The 20,616-nt window shown below is 43.3% G+C and overlaps 1 protein-coding gene across 1 annotated transcript in view; it reads left to right on the plus strand.

The window, feature by feature from the left end:
• The window catches only part of LOC124799102 (aminopeptidase N-like), a 147,122-nt gene extending 129,284 nt beyond the window's left edge, over nucleotides 1-17,838 (plus strand). The window contains exons 14-16 of the mRNA XM_047262641.1: nucleotides 4,603-4,737; nucleotides 10,351-10,414; nucleotides 17,596-17,838. Coding sequence (XP_047118597.1) covers nucleotides 4,603-4,737; nucleotides 10,351-10,414; nucleotides 17,596-17,838 — 442 coding nt within the window. The remainder of the gene's footprint in view (nucleotides 1-4,602; nucleotides 4,738-10,350; nucleotides 10,415-17,595) is intronic.
• Nucleotides 17,839-20,616: the final 2,778 nt, after the last annotated feature.

Below are 20,616 nucleotides of genomic sequence, written 5' to 3' on the forward strand. Positions count from 1 at the left end.
AAATCGAAATTAGCGAAGTTCCAGAAATCTTTTCAGTTATACTATACTCGTGAGATCAACGAACTAAATCACATTGGCCTGAGAAGATACATCAAGCGTCCACATGTCTGAACAAATTTGGAGCAGAACAATAGCTTGCATGTGTGGCTAAGTGCAACTGTTGATAATGTTCCAAAATTAGCAAGGAAAATTCCGTATACCGCTCACCGAGCAATTAGCGATGAGAGCAAGACGTTAATTTTGACTGGAGCTGAAACATACAAAAATAAGATATTGAATTGATAATGAATAGGCACACTCACACTTAGTCGGTGTCGCGTGTCCCGGAACACTGCCGAGCGAACTCCTGTGGGAGCCATGGGTCCCGTTCCTCCTGAAGTGTCTAGAGAGCGCCCTGTTGTGTGGTGCAAATATAAAAGAGTTTCGTGTAAGACGAAGAGAAACCTCTTTGCTACTTGGTGCGCGCTTTATAGGGTTGGCCATTCTGCCACAGTAGCAGGTTACTTTTACTCTCACAGATCTACACACTGAATTTTATCTTGTACACATTCATCCATGCTCTTCATTCATCAGGTGAGAAGAGGAAAGGATGTACGTACTGATACATTGCACATAAATGTACTGAATATACATTTGGGACTCCGATAATTAACGAAAACCTTAGTGAAAAGTGAAACAAAGATAACATACATTGTAGCCACTACAGACACACTCAGCTGTTCAGTCTTTTTTTAAAAGATAGTTTACAGTTTGCTCTCAGAATTGAGGTGGCAGAGGTGAGGATTTTAAGTTAAATGTGAAGCAAAATCATGAAGAGGCTCATGTAGAGACCTTTCAAGGTCATCTCCAGCAGAAATCGTTCTAATGCCATGCAGCACAGCCTTTCACCTCGTATATGGTGAACTAGACATTGCACAAGATTCTACAGTTATGTCATATCCAGCTGAAGCCTTTCACTGGTGGTCAAATCCCATAAGCTACTTAACTGCGGAGATGTCGATTGCTAAGTTTAAATAGTTGCTTCAAACTGTTCTGCACTATTTCGTACACAATAGCAAGGAGTGGTGGGCTATAGAGTAGTGCAGCAACTGTTGTAGGAAAGATGGGCAGTAGCAAAAGTGATAACTAAACGAGTTAACACATCAAATAGACGATTTACTTATATATCCCCAAGTAGGAAGAAACAGTCCAGCTATCACAACAATAATAGCGATGGAGTCGGAGCAGTGACTAGGTGGCCGTTGTATTCAGTATCGAAGTAGCTCCAAGCGCGAGTGGGCTATGTCGTTGCCGCCGGACGTTCTGTATCATGGCGTCAGAGGGCGATCGTATTCCAGAGCCACTGGAGGAGTGGTGCAGCGAGCGTGCTTTCGTAGGTCTGCCGGATCGCGCACGACTATTGTCGGTATTGGACGGTGACTTGCAACTCCGTTGCCAACTGTGATATGTTGGTAGGGTGGTACCGAGATGTAATACGACACAAACAGTCACAGACATGTTATTTGTGATAAAAATTGGGTGAATTAACAGGCTAGGCTAGATGTGACAGCGTGCCTGCTGTTTGTGAAACCAGCGATGTATGGGTGCAACCCTGTGAACATGGCTGTTGACATCTTGGATGGCAGGACTTTCCACTGGATATTCCTCACGAAAATGTAGAAGAAAAAGCAACACCGATAATTTTGAAATAAACATCCTGGTGCATGCTGCTTCCATGTTGCTTCGGTGTACTGCCGAATCCAGTTATTGAAGATCACGATATTTTGGCGAACAATAGTTCTAGCAACATCAGGTGGTGCAGATAGACTGAAGTGTCTGCTTCGTGCTGTCGGTGTTTAAATCTGCCGATTCGGAGTTTGAACCTTGTAGGCCCGCACCATTCTCGGTTGAGCGTGCGTGTTGTGGAAGGGCGGGGGTGGGGGGGGGGGGGGGGGGGAGAGATGGCGTGCGACTGCACTGGTGAGAGGCAGAGAGAGAGCCCCAAGCCCCAGTCACCTTCCGCGCACCGTCCCTATCGCATCTCGTGCCCAGAAGTCAAGTTTTGCCTTAATGGAGCTCGAGATTGGCTTCCGTTCCTTGATCATTTGTAAACACACGTCCCTGTTCATTAAATTATCAGTTACACGAATTTCATTTGTGGCTTTAAAATGCAGTCCCAAAATGTATCGGTGGTATCCAAGACTTTCCATTCACTGGTAATTCATTTTATGCCCATTTTCAGTGTAGTTTTCCGCTACTGCAGAGTTAATGGGGACTTCATTTTCAAAGAAGCAGTTGAAATCCGTGCAACTGATAATTTAATCAACAGGGACACGGACGTCCCACTGAGAAAGGCGTGGTAGCCAATGCTAAGCTTCAACAAAGCAGAACGAGACGTCCGAACGTGAGATGCGACAGACGGCGGACGGAAAGCAAATGAGATTCCTCCCTTGGCTTGTCCTCCTCACCACCACAGTCGTGACCCCCTACCCCCCTCCCCCCCACCAACCTCAACCCGACCTACCGTCGAGCACGGTGTGGGGTCAACGAGGCTCGAACTCTGGACCAACAGGTACAAATACCGCTAGCACACAACGGACACTTCATTCCATCAACACCGCCTGTTGATGACGGTACAGCTGTTCGCCGATATATCACGGACTTTTGACAGTTGGAAGGCCAGTACACCCCGAGAACCTTGGAAGTAGCATATACAGTGGGAAAGCCTCTGTTCACATAAAATCCTGGTTCACGTTAACGGTAAAGTGAATCAGACCCATGTCACGGTAGGAGAAACGCCTCCAAAACCAGCTCAGGAATGACCTACGCACTGCACACACACCAGGATAAGTGCACATCAGATGATCATTGCACAAACGCCTTGTATCATTTCAAAAGAGTCAAAATTGTGACACTCGGACCTCATTACACGCTTCTGTTCTCCTACAGTCCAATTTATGTGTGGCTGGCCCATCGGAGACGTGCAGCGTTATGAGCTGGTGTGACCAAAGGTGTGTTGCGAAGATCCCAAATGCAAATGTCCATTGCAGACAGTCCCCTTCGCAATCTCCTTTTCTCCTCTCCTCATCCCGTTTCTTCACGGGGTCGGCATTTTAATCTGGATCTGGGAATGTTAGTGGTAGGTGGTGGCATGATGTCTTTTTTATCGGATTACTTACTTCTGGATAAACGAGGTTTCATTTTAGTCCGTTTTTATAAAGACTGTTATCAACTGACCGTATTTTTAAAAATGCAGCCATATTTTTCTTAAATTCCTCAACGTATCAATGATAATTTTAAAATCGTACATAATTTTATTTGTTCTGACCCTGTCTTTACGTATGCTCTCGGCTATAGAGCGACAATATATTGCTGCCAACCAATCCTTGTCTGGTCGACTGTAGTGTGCTCTTTTTCTCCCCAATATAGGTAGTTATCTTAAATTTGTTCGTGATTATTGCAATTAATTACCTGAAATTTAAATTACCAGGTTATGAATAAAAGAGGGGCCATGAACGATCAATTTGACCTACACCAGTTATGATACCCATAGTCAAGGGAAATAAGTATTGTTGTCCTTACCTTACATGTTGCTTAATAGTGGAAATCATTAATTTTATTTTTCAAAAAAAAGTTATTCTATTTTTTCTCTTCGTTTCATTAGCAGCTTGAAATTCCTTTTCCTAATATTGCTTTCCTCAATATGGCTCACCTTTCTATAATCCATTGTTTTCAGTATTTTAAACTTTCCGTTCAGTACATTAAACGGATAAAATAAAATTTCATCCATAGAGTATTTATAAAATCGTCCTGACACAATCGCCAATGTCGTGTACCCTTTGTCTCTGCGGTATAGGAAACTATTTTAAATTTACTTGTGACAGTTAAACGTTATCGAAAGAAATGATCCACTACAATGCCAGCAAGAAAATATGTTATCACATTTTACTTTATGAGGGTTTGATTTAACTGCCATGAAACAATTAGCTGCAACCCAGGAAGTCGTCACTGAAATGCGGCGAGCTTGGTGACTAGAAACCTTGTTGTTAATTGTGAATGTAAATAAATCGTTTGCATAACAATAAACGGACTTCGTTTAAAAACAGAGATTGCAGATTCGACTTACAAATGTTGAAATGAGTCAACGTTAGAGGGCTTGGGGCGCGCGGTTGTCACGTCACCAAACTCCTTATGGCCCAAAAAATTAAAAAAAGCCTTCACTATTACAGGAAGGCAGGGTTATGACCTAGACTACAAAATAAAGATGAAGTGCATTATTATTTAGCAACAGGATTAAAGATACAGTAATAATACAGCTATCTAGCAGCGAGGCTCAGCAAGAAAGAAAGAAAGCACTGTATTCTAGTATTTTAACTAAAACCAATCAGAATTAATTCCACAGACAAACTGTGTACAGAGATGACGTTTAACATCAGAAATTAAGTCTTAATTTCGCTGTTGTTTTCTATCAGACTCCGTTAGGGTAGCTGCTCGAGTTGAAATAATTTGCTACGCGGGAGAGTGAGTGAAATACCAATACCCGAAAAAAAATTAAACATTACATGTAGCTTTAAATACGTACTTTAATTAGAGCTTTCAGTGTCATGGTGTTTGACTCTGCAGGTACCTGGCGACGACGTCTGATGGCAGCATGGACATCAGGAGCCAAGACTACTCCGCGGTGTACTCAGCCGTGTACAGCAACCCCACTGGCTACCAGGCCGCGATCAACTACGTCACCAGCAACAAAGGCGTCAGGTGCGCACAGACACCAACTTTTACACTCTTCATTTGTTAACAGAAAGCCTGCAATCTCACTTGTTTGTAGATGTGAAATCCCATATCTGTTCCAACACTCGAAGTAACCTTATGCTGTACAGACCATGTACGCGGTGGATAAACAGAGCCAGACAATCTTCATCTACACTCATGCTCATAAATTAAGGATAACTGCAGAATGTGGTGCCACTTAACGTGGCACTACACACAACTGGCGCTAATAGCACAGGCACATAAGGAACATACGACACAGATCTGTAAGTCCACGGTATTGGTGATAACTTGAGGAAACCGTGCTACAAAACGCGACTGTTTCCTGCGCATGTACCCCGACATCAATATGGGATATGATCACCATGCACACGTACACAGGCCGCACAATAGATTGGCATACTCTGGATCAGGTGGTCGAGCAGCTGCTGGGGTATATTCTCCCATTCTTGCACCAGTGCCTGTCGGAGCTCCTGAAGTGTCCTAGGGGTTTGACGACGTGCAGCGATACGTCAACTGAGAGCATCCCAGACGTGCTTGATGGGGCTTAGGTCTGTAGAACAGGCAGGCCACTCCATGCGCCGGATATCTTCTGTTTCAAGGTACTCCTCTACGATGGCAGCTCGGTGGGGCCAAGCGTTATCAACCATAAGGAGGAAGGTGGGATCTACTGCACCCCCGAAAAGGTGGACATACTGGTGCAAAATGACGTCCCGATGCACCTGACCTGTTACAGTTCCTCTGTGAAAGACATGCAGGGGTGTACGTGTACCAATCATAATCTCACCTCACACCATCAAACCACGACCTCTATACAGGTTCCTTTCAAGGACTTTAAGGGGTTGGTATCTGGTTCCTGGTTCACGCCAGATGAAAACCCGGCGAGAATCACTGTTCAGACTATACCTGGACTCGTCCGTGAACATAACGTGCGACTACTGTTCCAATGACCATGTACTGTGTCCTTGACACCAGGCTTTACGGGCTCTCCTGTGACCAGCGGTCTTGTCTGTTCAGTCGTCTGTAGACTGTGTGTCTGGAGACAACTGTTCCAGTGGCTGCGGTAAGGTCCCGAGTAAGGCTACCTGCAGTACTCCGTGGCCGTCTGCGGGCACTGATGGTGAGATATCGGTCTTCTTGTGGTGTTGTACACTGTGGACGTCCCGTTCTGTAGCGCCTGAACACGTTTCCTGTCTGCTGGAATCGTTGCCATAATCTTGAGGTCACACTTTCTGGCAGATGGAGGGCCCGTACTACGACCTGCTGTGTTTGACCAGCCTCCAGTCGCCCTTGCATTCTACCGTTCATAATGTCATCAATATGTGTTCTTTGAGCCATATTCAACACACATTCACCATTAGAACGTCTGAAAACATCTGCGCACTTACTTGCTGCACCGTACTCTGACATGCACCAACACACCTCTGCATATGTGGACTGCTGCCAGCACCACCGTGTGACGGCCACAGGTCAAATGCACCGCATGGTCATACCCCGAGGTGATTTAAACCCGCAAACCGCCCACCAGAGCGTTGTTTCACCTTGTATCAGCATTATCGTTAATTTATGAGCGTGAGTGTATATCTACGTCAGTATTCCGCAACCACTTCATGGTATGTGGCGGAAGATGCCTCGTGTACCTCTGTCCGTGTCATATTCCTGTCGTGAATAGTGAGCGGGAAGAACTGATGTTCATAAGCTGCGAAGTAAGGTCGAATTTCTCTGTTTATACTTTCGCGGACTTTTGACGAGATATTTGTTGGAGGGAGCAAAATATAGTCTGACTATTCTAAGAACATACACTCTCGTAATTTTAACAGTAAACTACACTGTGACGCATAGTGCCTTAGTTTTAGCGTATTCCAGTGGAACTGTATGAATGTCTCTGCCTTTCAACATGCCTGAGACAGAAGTCGTGAAGATATTCTAACTTGCTGGAAGTGCAGACGGGTGTCACGCTTTGCCAGCGACAAATACAGACCCGACAAGAATTGCTGCTGTCAGTGAATGCAGGTCCGTCTCGACCAGTTTCCGAGTGAATACTGACTTCGCTTCGCCCAGCAGAGTTTTCACATTCTACTGGAAAATGCGTTCAATATAAAATCCGAAACCGCTCCTGCACCAAAATTAAGAATATATGACTTACGCATGTTGTTAAAAACTTCTTTGCAAATGAAGCTGTTAATCATCAAATCAGTAAACTATTGGGGAGCAGCAGTGCTGTAGTACTGTCCAAAGATGAATAAACAATCATGTATAGTTTGATGATATCTAGAGAACTCCGGGTCCAGTTATATCTTAAATCATTGTGTTCTTAGCCTCCTTTGTAGTGCATTATCTCCTACATTTTTTCTTTTTTGTCTCCTCATTTCTTACCCTATCAGGTCACCTGACTGTCAACATTCTTCTGTAGCGCCACATCTCAAATTCTTCGATTCTCTTCTCCACAGGTTCTTCCACTGCTTTACAATACTGTGCTCCAAACGAACATTCTCAGAAATTTCTTCCTCAAATTAAGGCCTATGTTTGATACCTGTAGACTTCTCTTGGCCAGGAATACTCTCTTTGCATACGCTAGTCTGCTTTTGATGTCCTTACTTCGTCCGTCATGGGTTATTTTGCTTCCAAGGTAGGAGAATTCCTTAATTTCGTCTACTTCGTAACCAACAATTCTGATGTTAAATTTCTCGCCATTTTCATTTCTGCTACTTCTCATCACTTTCGTCTTTTTTCCAGTTTATTCTCAATCCATATTCGGTACTCATTAGACTGTTCATTCCATTCAACAGAGCCTGTAGTTCTTCTTCACTTCCACTGGGGATTGCTACATCATCGGTAAATCGTATCATTGATATCCTTCCACTCCGAATTCTAATGTCTCATTTGAATCTTAATTTTGTTTCCGTCATCGCTTCTTGGAGGTACAGTTTGAACAGTAGGAGCAAAAGACTGCAGCCCTGTCTTACACCCTTTATAATCCGACCACTTCGTTCTTGGTCTTGGAATTTTATTGTTCCCACTTGGTTCTATTATATATTGTATATCGCCCGTCTTTCTCTGTAGCTTATTCCTATTTTTCTCAGAACGTAGAACATCGTGCACCATTTTACATTGTCAAGCGCTTTTTCTAGATCGACGAATCCTATGAGCGTATCTTGATTTTTTTCTGACTCTTGCTTCCACTATCAATCGCAAAATCCGAACTGTCTCTATGGTACCTTTAAGTTTACTAAAGCCAAACTAAACGTCATCTAACACATCCTGAATTTTCTTTTCGGTTCTTCCGTATACTATCCTTGTTAGCCGCTTGGGTGCATGAGATGTTAAGTTGATTGCGGGCTAGTTTTCGCACCTTTTGACCCTTTCTACCTTCGAAAATGTGTCAATGATGTTTTTTTGAAAGTCTGATGGTACGTCGTTAGTCTCATAGATTCTACACACCAACTTGAACAGTCTTTTGGTTGCCATTTCCTCCAATGATTTTAGAAATTCCAGTGTATTGCGATACATCCCTTCTGCCACCTATCCGCTCTGTCCTCTGCGTGTAACAGAGGAATTCCCATTGCACTCTTACTGTTACCACCCCACCGTTCAATTTCACCGACGGTTATTTTGAATTTTCTATATGCTGAGTCAGTCTTTCCCAAAATTCATTCTTTATCGACTTATTCAAATTTTGCTGCACCCATGTTGCCTTGACTGCCCTGCACTTCTTCTTTATTCCATTCCTAATTGATTTCAATCGCTGTATTCTGGTCTTGGCCTGAAAATTTTAGTACCTCTTCCTTTCGTCGATCAATTGAAGTATTTCTTGGTACCCAAGGTTTCTTCAGAGTTACAGCCCTTTTACCTATGTCTGACTGCCCAGCATCTGTGATTCCCTTTCTTGGTGATGTCAACTCTTGTTCAACTAAACTGCCTACTGTGATATTCCTTATCGCAGTATCAACATCCTTAGCGAATTTCAAACGTGTCTCATCTTTCCTCAGTACTTCAGTGTGCTGCATACTTCCACACTGATTCTTCCGTACGATTCTCTTTAACTTTAGTCTACTCTTCATCATCACTAAATTATGATCTGAGTTTATACCTGCTCCTGGTACGGTATCAGATTTCGGAAACTCTGTCTGACCATGATGTAATTCAGCTGGAATCTTCATATGTCTCCGACTCTTTTCCACGTACAGCTCCTCCTCTTGTGATTCTTGAACAGAGAATTCCCTATTACCATCTGAAATTTATTGCAGAACTCGATTAATGTGTCTCCTATCTCATTCCTACGGCTTATCCCATATTCTCCCGTAACCATTTGTTCAAATTCGTTCCCCAACAATAGCGTTCCAGTCCTCCATCATTATTAGATTATCATCTCCCTTTACATACTTAATTACTCGTTCACTATCTTCATATACTCTCTCTATCTCTTCATCTTCTTGTGAAATCGGTATGTATACGTGAACTATCGCCAGTGTTGGTGTGATGTCGAATCTGATAAGAATAAGCCTATCACTGAATTGTTGACAGTAGCACACTCTACGCCTTACCTTCATATTCATAACGAATCCTACCCCTGTTATACCATTTTTTGCTGCTGTTGATAGTACTCTACTGAATGTGCGTCTAACCAGAAATCCGTGTCTTATTTCCATCTCACTTCATTGGCCCCCACTATGAATGAGTTTCTGCATTTCAGATTTCAGGTTTCCTAGGTTTCCTACTATGTTTAATCTTCTGACATTGCATGCTCCGACTCGTAGAATGTTATCCCTTCGTTTGTTCACCCAACATTTTTTCATATTCGCCTCCCCATTGGCAGTTATCTCCCGGATACCCGAATGAGGGACTAATCCGGAATATATGTGGCTGTAGGCTTTCCCGGTGTAAACTATTGATGAAGATTTTGCCAATGGAAAGCTCATGACGACACACTTCAAATACAGGCCGCATTTCCTGTGGATATAGATTATGTGTCTCTAACGTAGTGGTTTCCATTGCCTTCTGCATCCTTAGGGCTTGATCTTTCCTGATCCTTCCGCCTTTTTGGGGCAGTTTTTCACACCAAGGGCAAAGAAAATGCCCTGAACCGCTATCCGCTTCTCCTCCCTCTCTCCCAGAGCGAGGCTGACTTCTTATGCTATAACTTTCGGCCACCATTGATGATGATTTTTGAATTCAGAATTTAAGCAGGACCCGGATTCTAACCTAGAACCCAAGATGTTTTGATTATGAAGGATGCTACCCCTAGACCACCTACCACCGTCTGCGTGAAAAACAAGAAACCTTGAATTAAATCTTGCAGACCTGCACCTACACCTGCCTTGTGGAAAACTGTCATAGCGTTACTGTTCAGCGAGCTGCATCTGCCTTCTCCCATCTCACGGAGATGGACCCCTTTCTACAGATTCATCAATAAATTTCTTCATGCTTCAGCTTGTAACGAAGTATCCTCTGAGAAATCGTTCATTTGGTATTCCATCCCTCCTAGCTATGTGAAATAACAAAGACTACAGTAGATGAAACCGATTGGAAGATTATCAAGGTTATTTTAAGTAAATCTGTAATGATGCATTCATGTCGTTGACGTCAGAATCTATTTTACAGTGGTGCGTCTACAATCCTGGCTGGGCTCGCGTCAAAGGTTACTTCCCAAGACCACGTGCAAAAGGTAAGTAGTGTGTACTGCGTGCAGCTCATTCACAAATGCAACATCATTTTTCTTTGTATTAAATCATTAGAAAACTTTGGTCAAAAGCACAGAACGAACTGCTATTCGTAAGGTATTGTCACTGTGCTAGAGTTCCACTGCACAATCATATTTGATAAAAATGTGCATTTATATATCACATTCGCATCTCGTCTGAAATCAGATTTCTGATACAGTATCAAGAAGTGTGCCGTCATGTATAACATCACAAATATTTACTGATACCTCTTCTCTTTAATCCATTATTCTGAAAATGAATTTTTGCTCATGTCTCACAGAACCAAGACCTTTTGTACCGTTTTAGTTCATTCACAAAAGTCCGCTGGCGTCTCCCGAATCAGCACCTGGATCGTATAACCATGAAGAGTGGCTACATGTAACATGACACAGGCCATGTGGACGAACAATGAAGCTGTACTGCGTTGATGTTTGAGCGCTCAACTCTTTATTTTGAGGAGGTCAGTTCTTTAATGAGTTAATGAAGATAGCGGCTCTACTCCAAGAGTTCGGATACACAAAGGGCGCCGTCGTTAACCTATATCGTCCCCACAGACAGCAGACGAACATTGAAAAGCCTGTGCAGCTTGTAGTAGTTCAATGATCGCAGATGATTCGTAATTTTCGACAACCGATTCCTTACGTGAGGGTAACAAACAGCACTCGACCTGTAGAAATGTCGTCAGAGAAAAGTGGAGCACCTTCATTCAAAAATGTAACATTTTCTGTCTTCTGAGAATCAATACAGGTCCACTCATCAAATGGTTCTGCATTTCGGTTAATGCACATTCTACAAATTTCAGTTAGCATTAGCAAGTCATTTGCTGTTTAAAAACGGCACATGGCCACCTTGAGGCGCGAAAGAAAACCAGAAATTTTTAATTGGTACTCTTAGGGGCCATCTGGTGAGGTCCTGTAGGGGATAACTCAATAAGCTGACAACAGGTGACACAACAATAGTGGTTTGAGCCTGTCCTCGTCTTCATTTAGCTTCTACTAATCTGCATCTATACCCAACACCTTTTTCCACCTGTTTTGTTTATTATAGTCTTGTGTTGTTCCTACTACCTTTCATTCTACTGTTCACTGCCGTATGGAATTAACTATTCCCGGATAGCGTACCGGGTGTCTCACTAGTCTGACCCTTTTCCTAATAAGCATCTTCCATAGCGTCAGTTCCTCGCCTATTCTTTCAGTATTTCATTTCATATCTTACTTGTCCAGTTAACTTTTAATATTCTTGAACAGCAACACTATTGAGATGTTTCCTCAAACTTCATATACAGGGTGTTACAAAAAGGTACGGCCAAACTTTCAGGAAACATTCCTCACACACAAAGAAAGAAAATATGTTATGTGGACATGTCTCCGGAAACGCTTACTTTCCATGTTAGAGCTCATTTTATTACTTCTCTTCAAATCACGTTAATCATGGAATGGAAACACACAGCAACAGAACCTACCAGCGTGACTTCAAACACTTTGTTACAGGAAATGTTTAAAATGTCCTCCGTTAGCGAGGATACATGCATCCACCCTCCGTCGCATGGAATCCATGATGCGCTGATGCAGCCATGGAGAATGGTGGATTGTATCACAGTCTTCCACAATACGAGCACGAAGAGTCTCTACATTTGGTACCGGGGTTGCGTAGACAAGAGCTTTCAAATGCCCCCATAAATGAGTCAAGAGGGTTGAGGTGAGGAGAGCGTGGAGGCCATGGAATTGGTCCGCCTCTACCAATCCATCGGTCACCGAATCTGTTGTTGAGTAGCGTACGAACACTTCGACTGAAATGTGCAGGAGCTGCGTCGTGCATGAACCACATGTTGTGTCGTACTTGTAAAGGCACATGTTCTAGCAGCACAGGTAGAGTATCCCGTATGAAATCATGATAACGTGATCCATTGAGCGTAGGTGGAAGAACGAAACTAAAATGAGCTCTAACATGGAAACTAAGCGTTTCCGGACACATGTCCACATAACATCTTTTCTTTATTTGTGTGTGAGGAAAGTTTCCTGAAAGTTTGGCCGTACCTTTTTGTAACACCTTGTATAATGTATCCTCACAATGATGAGCTCCAGGCTTACACTTTCAAGCCCGTCTTCCTCAGTTTCATGTCAATATCTGATACCAGTACCTCAGTCTCTAATGAAGAATGCCGTCTTCACGTGTGCTAATATCTGTTATGCTCATTGCTTCAACCAGCCTGCGTAATTTTAATTTCTAGGTAGAATGTTTCCACTTATCCCACTAAAATCTCTTTCCGACTTTCCAAAAAAATTTTCAGCCAACTGTCGACTTCATAGATATACTTGGAGAAATGTTTGATACACACTGTGCTTACAATACATTTATTCACTACCGTTTTCAATCATGGACCATCTTCACAGTGGAAAAATACACTTACGAGTCAAAACATTATAACCAACTGCTTAATGTTTTTTATTAGTCTTTGGAACGAAATACATCACTGATTCTGCGTATCAGTGATCCGACAGTTCGTTCGTAGCTTTCTGGAGGTATGTGGCATTAGATTGTACGCACAGGAAATGTAACTCGGGGAAATAACGGGCCGATGATTTGCGTATGCGGTGATGGCGATCAGTAGCGACACAGATGGGTGCCATAGGATTTACATCAGACGAATTTTCTCGCCCACACATCAACGTTAGTTCACTATATTGCTGCTCAAACACTGTAGCACGATTCTGGCTCAGAGACACGGACAATTATACTGCTGAAAGATGACATCGGGGTCGAGGAAGACATCAAGTGTGAAGTGATGTAGGTGTATCGCGGCTGTCAGCATGTCTTTGATTACTATGACCGATCCCACGCAAACGCAGGAGAATTTATCGCATATCATAATACTGCTCCCACTACCTTGCGTCCGTGGCGCGTTGCACGTTTAAGAGCCGCCGTTCACCTCGATGTTTGTGGAGCAAAAATGTGTTTCAACAAAATTGCCATTGATTGACGGTCGAATCCCGGTGGCCCCGTGCCCACTGAAATCGTAATTGACGATGCCGTTGGGTCAATGTTGGGTAGTCTGCTGCGGAGCTCCATGTCCAACAGTGTACTACGAACGGTGTGTTCCGAAACGCTTTTGTATGCACTAGCATTGTGTTCTTTCTGCAGAGATGCCACCCACATATCACCCTCTATCCTTTTTTACAGAACAAAGAAGACTGCGAACGCCACGTTCTGTGAAGAGTCGTGGACCTCCAACCACTTAGCGCCTTTTGGTAGTTACACTGTCCTACCTCTTTCCGTAGATGCACGTCAACGTTCGACCACTTTTTCCGTTTTAGAGATACTCGTTCACAGGCTCTTCGTAACAATAATTTACCCTTCGTCAAAAACGCTGTCTTAATGTGTTTCCCCCTTCTGCAGCTCGTTTCTTTGCTAGGCTGATCCCCCGTCGGTGTCTGTTCCGCTTATATACTTTTATTACCGCGTCACATGCCCGCAGCGCCACCAAGCGGTATACAACGTCGCGGTGGACAGTGGTCATAAACGTTTTGGCTGATCAGTGTATCAACTGTAACAACTTAACGTGGCATTGATGCTATTTAATCAAGAAAGTATACGCCCTTACTGACTTGAAAACATATGAAAATTGATACTTAACACCGTAATGAAAGCTGAACCAAGCAGAAAACACCGCTGAAAGCACGAAAACCTGTAAATTGCTGAGGCACAACAAGCTTTGATGAAGCGCAGCGATGAAGCGCATTGCTGCACTACCCTTGGTGTCCACCGTCGCCGAGTATAAAGGTGATCTGGGAAGAGGTTCAAAATGGTTCAAATGGCTCTGAGCACTATGGGACTTAACTTCTAAGGTCATCAGTCCCCTAGAACTTAGAACTACTTAAACCTAACGAACCTAAGGACACCACACACATCCATGCCCGAGGCAGGATTCGAACCTGCGACCGTGGTGGTCGCGCGGTTCCAGACTGTAGCGCCTAGAACCGCTCGGCCACACAGACCTGCCTGGGAAGAGGTCCCATCCTTTCAGTGTTTTGGAGAGGCACAGCGGTGTTACTCATGGCGTCATAGCTCAGAGAACTATCGGGTTATCAGGTTATGGCTAGTAGTGACACGGAAGAACGACACGTGACAGACGTCTGACGTCCGCACGTGTCACCTCTCATGCGACAGTATCGTGGTATCATTATTGGCAGGACAATGCTCAGCCACACACGGCACATGAATGTGAACTGTCTGCGTGATGCTGAGGTACTTCTGTGACCAGGAAGGATCCCAAATGAGTCCCAGATGCAAAGTGTGTGATACCATCTCTGATGTCAACTCTATCACAGTGTTAGTGTCCAGGACATGAAGGACTAGTTGTGAGCCGCTTTGTTTCAGGAGAGCATATAGTGTGTGTATTGTATATTGAACTGGGGACCTAGAAACGACGGAGAGGCTTCGACCCGCCGTAGCCTTTAATGGTACACAACCCCAGAACAGACCACACCAGTTCAACTGCCCCACCGCCACCCCACACCGAACACAGGGTTATTGTGCAGTTCGGGCCCCAGTGAGCCCCACCACCCGGGAACGTCTCACACCAGACGAGTGTAGCCCCAAATTTTTGCGTGGTAGAGTAATTATGGTGTACGTGTACTTGGAGACAGTGTTTGTGCAGCATCGCCGACATAGTGTAACGGAGGCGGAATAAGGGGAACAAGCCTGCATTCGCTGAGGCACATGGAAAACAGCCTTAAAAACCATCCACAGGCTGGCCGGAACACCGGATCTCGACTCTAATCCACCGGGCGGATTGGTACCAGCGACCGGCACGCCTTCCCGCTCGGGAAGCAGCGCGTTGGACCGAGCGGCTAGCCAGGCGGGCGAGCATACAGTGACTTTATGGCACATTCCCGAACCCACGAATGAATGCATGCAGATCAGATTAGATTAGGTGCAACGACATACTGATAAATGGAGTTTTACTACTAAGTTCTTTCTGAATTTGACTCACACGCCTTCTCAAATCGTGAAGCTTCATTTCAGTTCCTTATCCTGCGAGCTGTGTGCTTCACTTTTCTCTCAGGCAGTGTATTTTAGTTTGCTCACTAGACAGATGACAAGCTGATGGATGGCGAGGTGGAACCTTGGGTGAAAGAAGTACATCCTAACACTATTGTCTGGGTTTTCACAAGACTGGTTTTGAGGTGTTGCCTCAGGAGATAAGCCCTTTGAAATGGATCTGGAGGGGCCGTTGAGATGATCAGAGGGAGGGTAAAGGAAGGCGTTGTCGTAAGTGTACTATAGAAAATGGTCGGGGCGCCGGCAAGTGTGCTCTCATCTTCATGTCAACAGTGTTAGTCGAACGAACAAAAACAGAATGACATTTTCACCTGGCGCCAGTTATTACAGCTGTTGGGTGGGATAGGAAAAGAAATGATACCAGTAGAGTTAACGACTTTTAAGTTTTCCTACTGAAATGCCAGTAGGATGTTTCCACAGACAAGGCTGTTGGCACGAGTGAGGGGTACTAAGTTAGTTATATGTTCCATAGATAATTTGAAAGAATCTTTTATCGTAATGATATGGAACGAGTCACTTTACAGGATGTGTTTGCATGATTAGTATTAAAATTAGCAAACACATCATTATTTTTAGTCCTACTCACGCAGCTACACTTATTTTTCACTGGCTACCAGTTTTCAAGCAGAAATTTGTCCATGGAATAGAAGAAGTTGTCCTGGAGAAATGATTTTACATTAGATTTAAAACTTGCTTCGCTACCTCTCAGACATTTTATGTTATTGAGCAAACGATCAAGAATTTTTGTTGTTTCATATTGAACACATTTCTGGGCCATTGACAGCCTTAACATTGGGTAATAATGGTCATTCTTCCCTCTAGTGTTGTAGGTATGGATATCACAGTTCTTCCCAAATTGTAATGAATTATTTATGAAGAATTTCATTAGTGAACATATGTATTTTGATGCCTAACTAAAATGGCTAGCTTCTTGAAGCGGTACCTACATGACGTCCGTGTGTGAACACCAAATATTATTGTTACTGCCCGCTTTTATGCAATTAATACTTCCTTTCTAAATGATTGGTTACCCCATAAAATTATTCTGTAAAACATTATTCGGTGGAAATGAGCAAAATATGTCCGATGTTAGGAGGACGATACGATTATGTTCCACAATTAACAGTTATACAAAGAGCAAAACTAACTGAACTTAATTGTTTGAAAAGCTTCTTCCAGTTCAAGTTTTCAACACGTACACCCAAAAATTTGGAGCATTCTTCTACATTTACTGACTGTTGCTCATATGCTACATCAATTGCTGGTATGACTGAATTCGCTGTACAGAAATGAACGTAGTGTGTTTCTCCAAAGTTTATTGGGAGTTTGTTTTTAGAGAATCACTTAATAATTGTTTGGAAAATATCATTTACTAACTTCTCTGTTGCTTTCTTTCTAATGGGATTTATTATAATACTAATATCATCTGCAAAAAGTAACTATTTTGCTAGTTCAGTGTTAAGTAGAAGAGCATTCACATATATATGGTATAGGAGTGGACCCAAAATGGACCCCTGTGGGACCCACTACGTGATTTCTTTTTTTTTTTTTTTTTCCACCAGTCACCAAAATTTTCTACCTTTCCAACGTTCTCTGAATTATTCAACACAACCTTTTGTATTCTTTTTATTAAGTGTAATTCAAACCAGCTGCCATCAATTCCATAAAACGTAAATTTTTCTGATAGATTAACATAATTTGCACAATCAAAACACTTGGAAAGGTCACAAAAATACGAACTGGCGATGTATCATTATTTATCGCTTTTACTACTTGATGAGGGAATATATAAAGAGCATTCAGAGTCGAGAATGTATAAGTTTTAAATTTCTGTGGAAAACACAACTTAAGGTAAGACATTAACTACTCTTAATCAGGCACACCCTGAGATACAACCAAATCGTTGACAAAGTCGTGACAAGCGAGGAGACAGGATAGGAGAAGAATTTGTTTCGGAACGGAAAAAGAATGATAAACACTTCAAAACTGGATGCAGTCTAATGACTCAATAACAAAAGCAAACAGGTTTTATGCACTTCCATTTGCGTGGTATGAAATGACGAACGTGCCTATGTGTTCGCAGCTGGTGGAGGTGGCGACAGCAGCGGAACTCAGCGAATCAGCCATCGCGAGCCTGGAGCAGTCGACGGCCGAGCACGTGCAGTGGAACCAGCGCTACGAGGCGGTCGTAGGTGCGTGGCTGGCGGCCCGCGTCGAAACGCCCACCACTACCGCTGACCCCGGCAGTGACGCCACGCCAGTAGCCACGGGTTCTGCCGCGGCGCTGCTGCTGTCGCTCCTGCTGTTGTCCCTGTTCGCCGCCTAGGCCTCTTCAAACCGTCAACTGGTCGATCACCACAGTTCACAAGTTGACTTTGCAGCTACGTCATCAACAATTCTCGACATTCCAACCCCTCTCCCTTCGGCCTACCTCCCGATCGCTTCAGAGCTGATCGCATGTTTGTCTCACGCAAACACACACAGGGCCCATGTAGCACTGATGAAGTCCAGACAACCTGTTCACCGATATGAACCCGTTTGCTCTTAATGTATATTTTACTTCCACGTAATACGTGGAGCTAACGTGCAATAACCTTTTATACACCTAAATTAAGCTTTAAAACCTGATGTGCACCTTTGTTTCGTATCTGAACCACTATCTTGGCAATACAGTTAACATTACATTAGGATTACCCATAGCAGTTGACTCCACATAGCGAGGAAAAGTGTTGTTTCTCCATCATGAAACTGAAGTAAAACTTTTGGACCACTACATACTCAGGTCCTGTGACACAGAAACTGACCAAATGAACAGCGTGTTCCTACAGTCGTTTTCTGTAAGAGGGAAGAATAAAATAATTGCTGTAAGGATTTTACCATCACTCGAATTATCGGCATGCAGAACTGACAGTCACACGCCATTCCATCCTTTCAGTTGTGCAGACAGTCTCGAAAATGATCATAAATTATTGTAGTTCATGTTAGGAATAAGACGCTTCATCTTCTTCATCCCTCTATCTGTCTACCTAATCCTCCCATCTTTATCTATTTTCTGTTCCCCATTCTCTGCATCTTCATCTCCTCTTCCCCTCTCTTCGTCCATTTGCCCCACCCCCTCTATCTGTCTATATCATCCTCCTCCCTCTCTTCTTTGACCATATCCCCCTTTCTCTTCTGTGTCTGCCTCCCAGTCTTCCTTTTCCATCTTTCCACTACTCCTCTACGTCTTCCATTTGCCTCATGCACCCGCCCCTTCTCCCCTCTCTCTGTCCTTATCCTACTCCCTGTCACTCATCCCCTCCTCTGTTCATGTCAGCCTGTCTCCAGCTATGCTCATCGGCACGTGTAGCTCCTGAAATATAGTTCAATGAAGTATGCCGATACTATTCCCACAACATGCCTGTCATACAGGGCAGCCTACATGTCAGGGCCTGTAAAACTATTTCTTGCCCCTGACTTGTAGGTTACCCTGCAAAGCACGGTGACACGGCAGGCTGATACCGTTCCCAAACAAAATGTCTGTTGTACATGGCAACTTACTATCCCTGGGACTGGAAAAAACACGTTTTTGCCTATATCTCCACTCCTGTTGCATCTAGGAGGTTTTAAATGCATACTTGTGACACTCACGAGGCCTGCTGTGTCTATGCCAAATTTGGTTCAAATTAATACAGGGATGTTGAAGGAGAATGTGGACGTACACACATTTATACTGTCTGTAACAGGTAACATAAAGCTTACACCTCTATGTGGTATAAAATTCCACGATTCACACCTCTTTTCTGTGCCTCACACAGTAAAATGTCACAGCATACCAGTTGGGAAAGCCTAATGGAGTCCTACTTAGTGGTGGAAGGTGGAAGCCTAACTCCACGAGATCCTGAAGGCAAATGGGCGCATCAGAATATCTTTCTCATTAAAGTACACATGAAAATTGAACAGAAACATACTGCAAACACACTGTACCTGACCTCAAACAAGTGAAAGGAAGATGTAACGAGATGACAAAATCGGTACTAAATGAACTAGATTATCAGAACTTCAATTCAGATGAGCAGCAGTCACTGATTGGAAATATTCTGGTTTCCGACGATTTCGCTGAGTGGTCCAGGTTGATTTTTACGAGTACATATATATACATTAAAATACCATGTTAGCTGAGCTTAGATGGCGTAATAAAATAGAATTACCTAAAATAAATTCATCAGACATTCGGAAAAAGGACACAGTCTCACGCCAGTGATCTGTTCCTAACAAAGATAAAGTCTGTGTTGCGAGCCTGTGATAGGGCTATAGGCGTGACTGCAGGTAGAGCACTGCCTTTCTCCGCTAGATTACTAAGAAGGGAAGGGCGGCAGGCCCAGCGTCGCAGCCACATTTTACTCCAGAAAAGGAACTCCTGTGGATCTGGAACTGTCCTGAAGGGATTCGAAAAATGCCTGCCCCTATCAAAGATGAAAACAGGACCTCCATTATTCGTGTCTAGTGTTTTATCCGCCAGATCACTATGGACGCGTCTATTATTTACAGTGCTTTAGAAATATTGCAAAATCATGTGTACATATTCCTAAACAGCGTTAATATTTTCTATTCAAGACTGCTAAAGGTTAATTTTCCCTGGAAAAAGAATATCAGGTTGACTGCGGCGCATCTGACAGCCTGTCTCTCGGCCTATGGACAAACCACCTCTGTTCCCACGCACTAATCAACGAAAGCAGCGCCTGTTATGTCCGACTCCTTAAATTTTGAAAGACTGAACGCAATACTGACTCTATACGGGTAACAAATCGACACTGTTCACCTCTCGATGTTAAAAATTAGAAGTTACAATGTGTGTTACCTCTTTTTGTATTTTCAGATACGAAATATGTGCTTCCATAATTATTGGCTTCATTGCATTATTACTTAAATATAACAGTCTTTTTCTTTGCATCCGTAACCACGACATTTCCATGAAAAAGGACTGTCCATTACCACGTTGTTTTGGTGCCATTAGTGGTTCGGTCTTTACCAGATGAGCATGTTGCTAAAGGTAGAGTTACCTGAGAATAACTTCATAAAAATATGGAATATTATTAATGACTGCAAAGTTGTTCATGTTGTA

This window comes from Schistocerca piceifrons, chromosome 5 (genome assembly GCF_021461385.2).
Source record: "Schistocerca piceifrons isolate TAMUIC-IGC-003096 chromosome 5, iqSchPice1.1, whole genome shotgun sequence".
In the NCBI taxonomy this organism is placed as follows: domain Eukaryota; kingdom Metazoa; phylum Arthropoda; class Insecta; order Orthoptera; family Acrididae; genus Schistocerca; species Schistocerca piceifrons.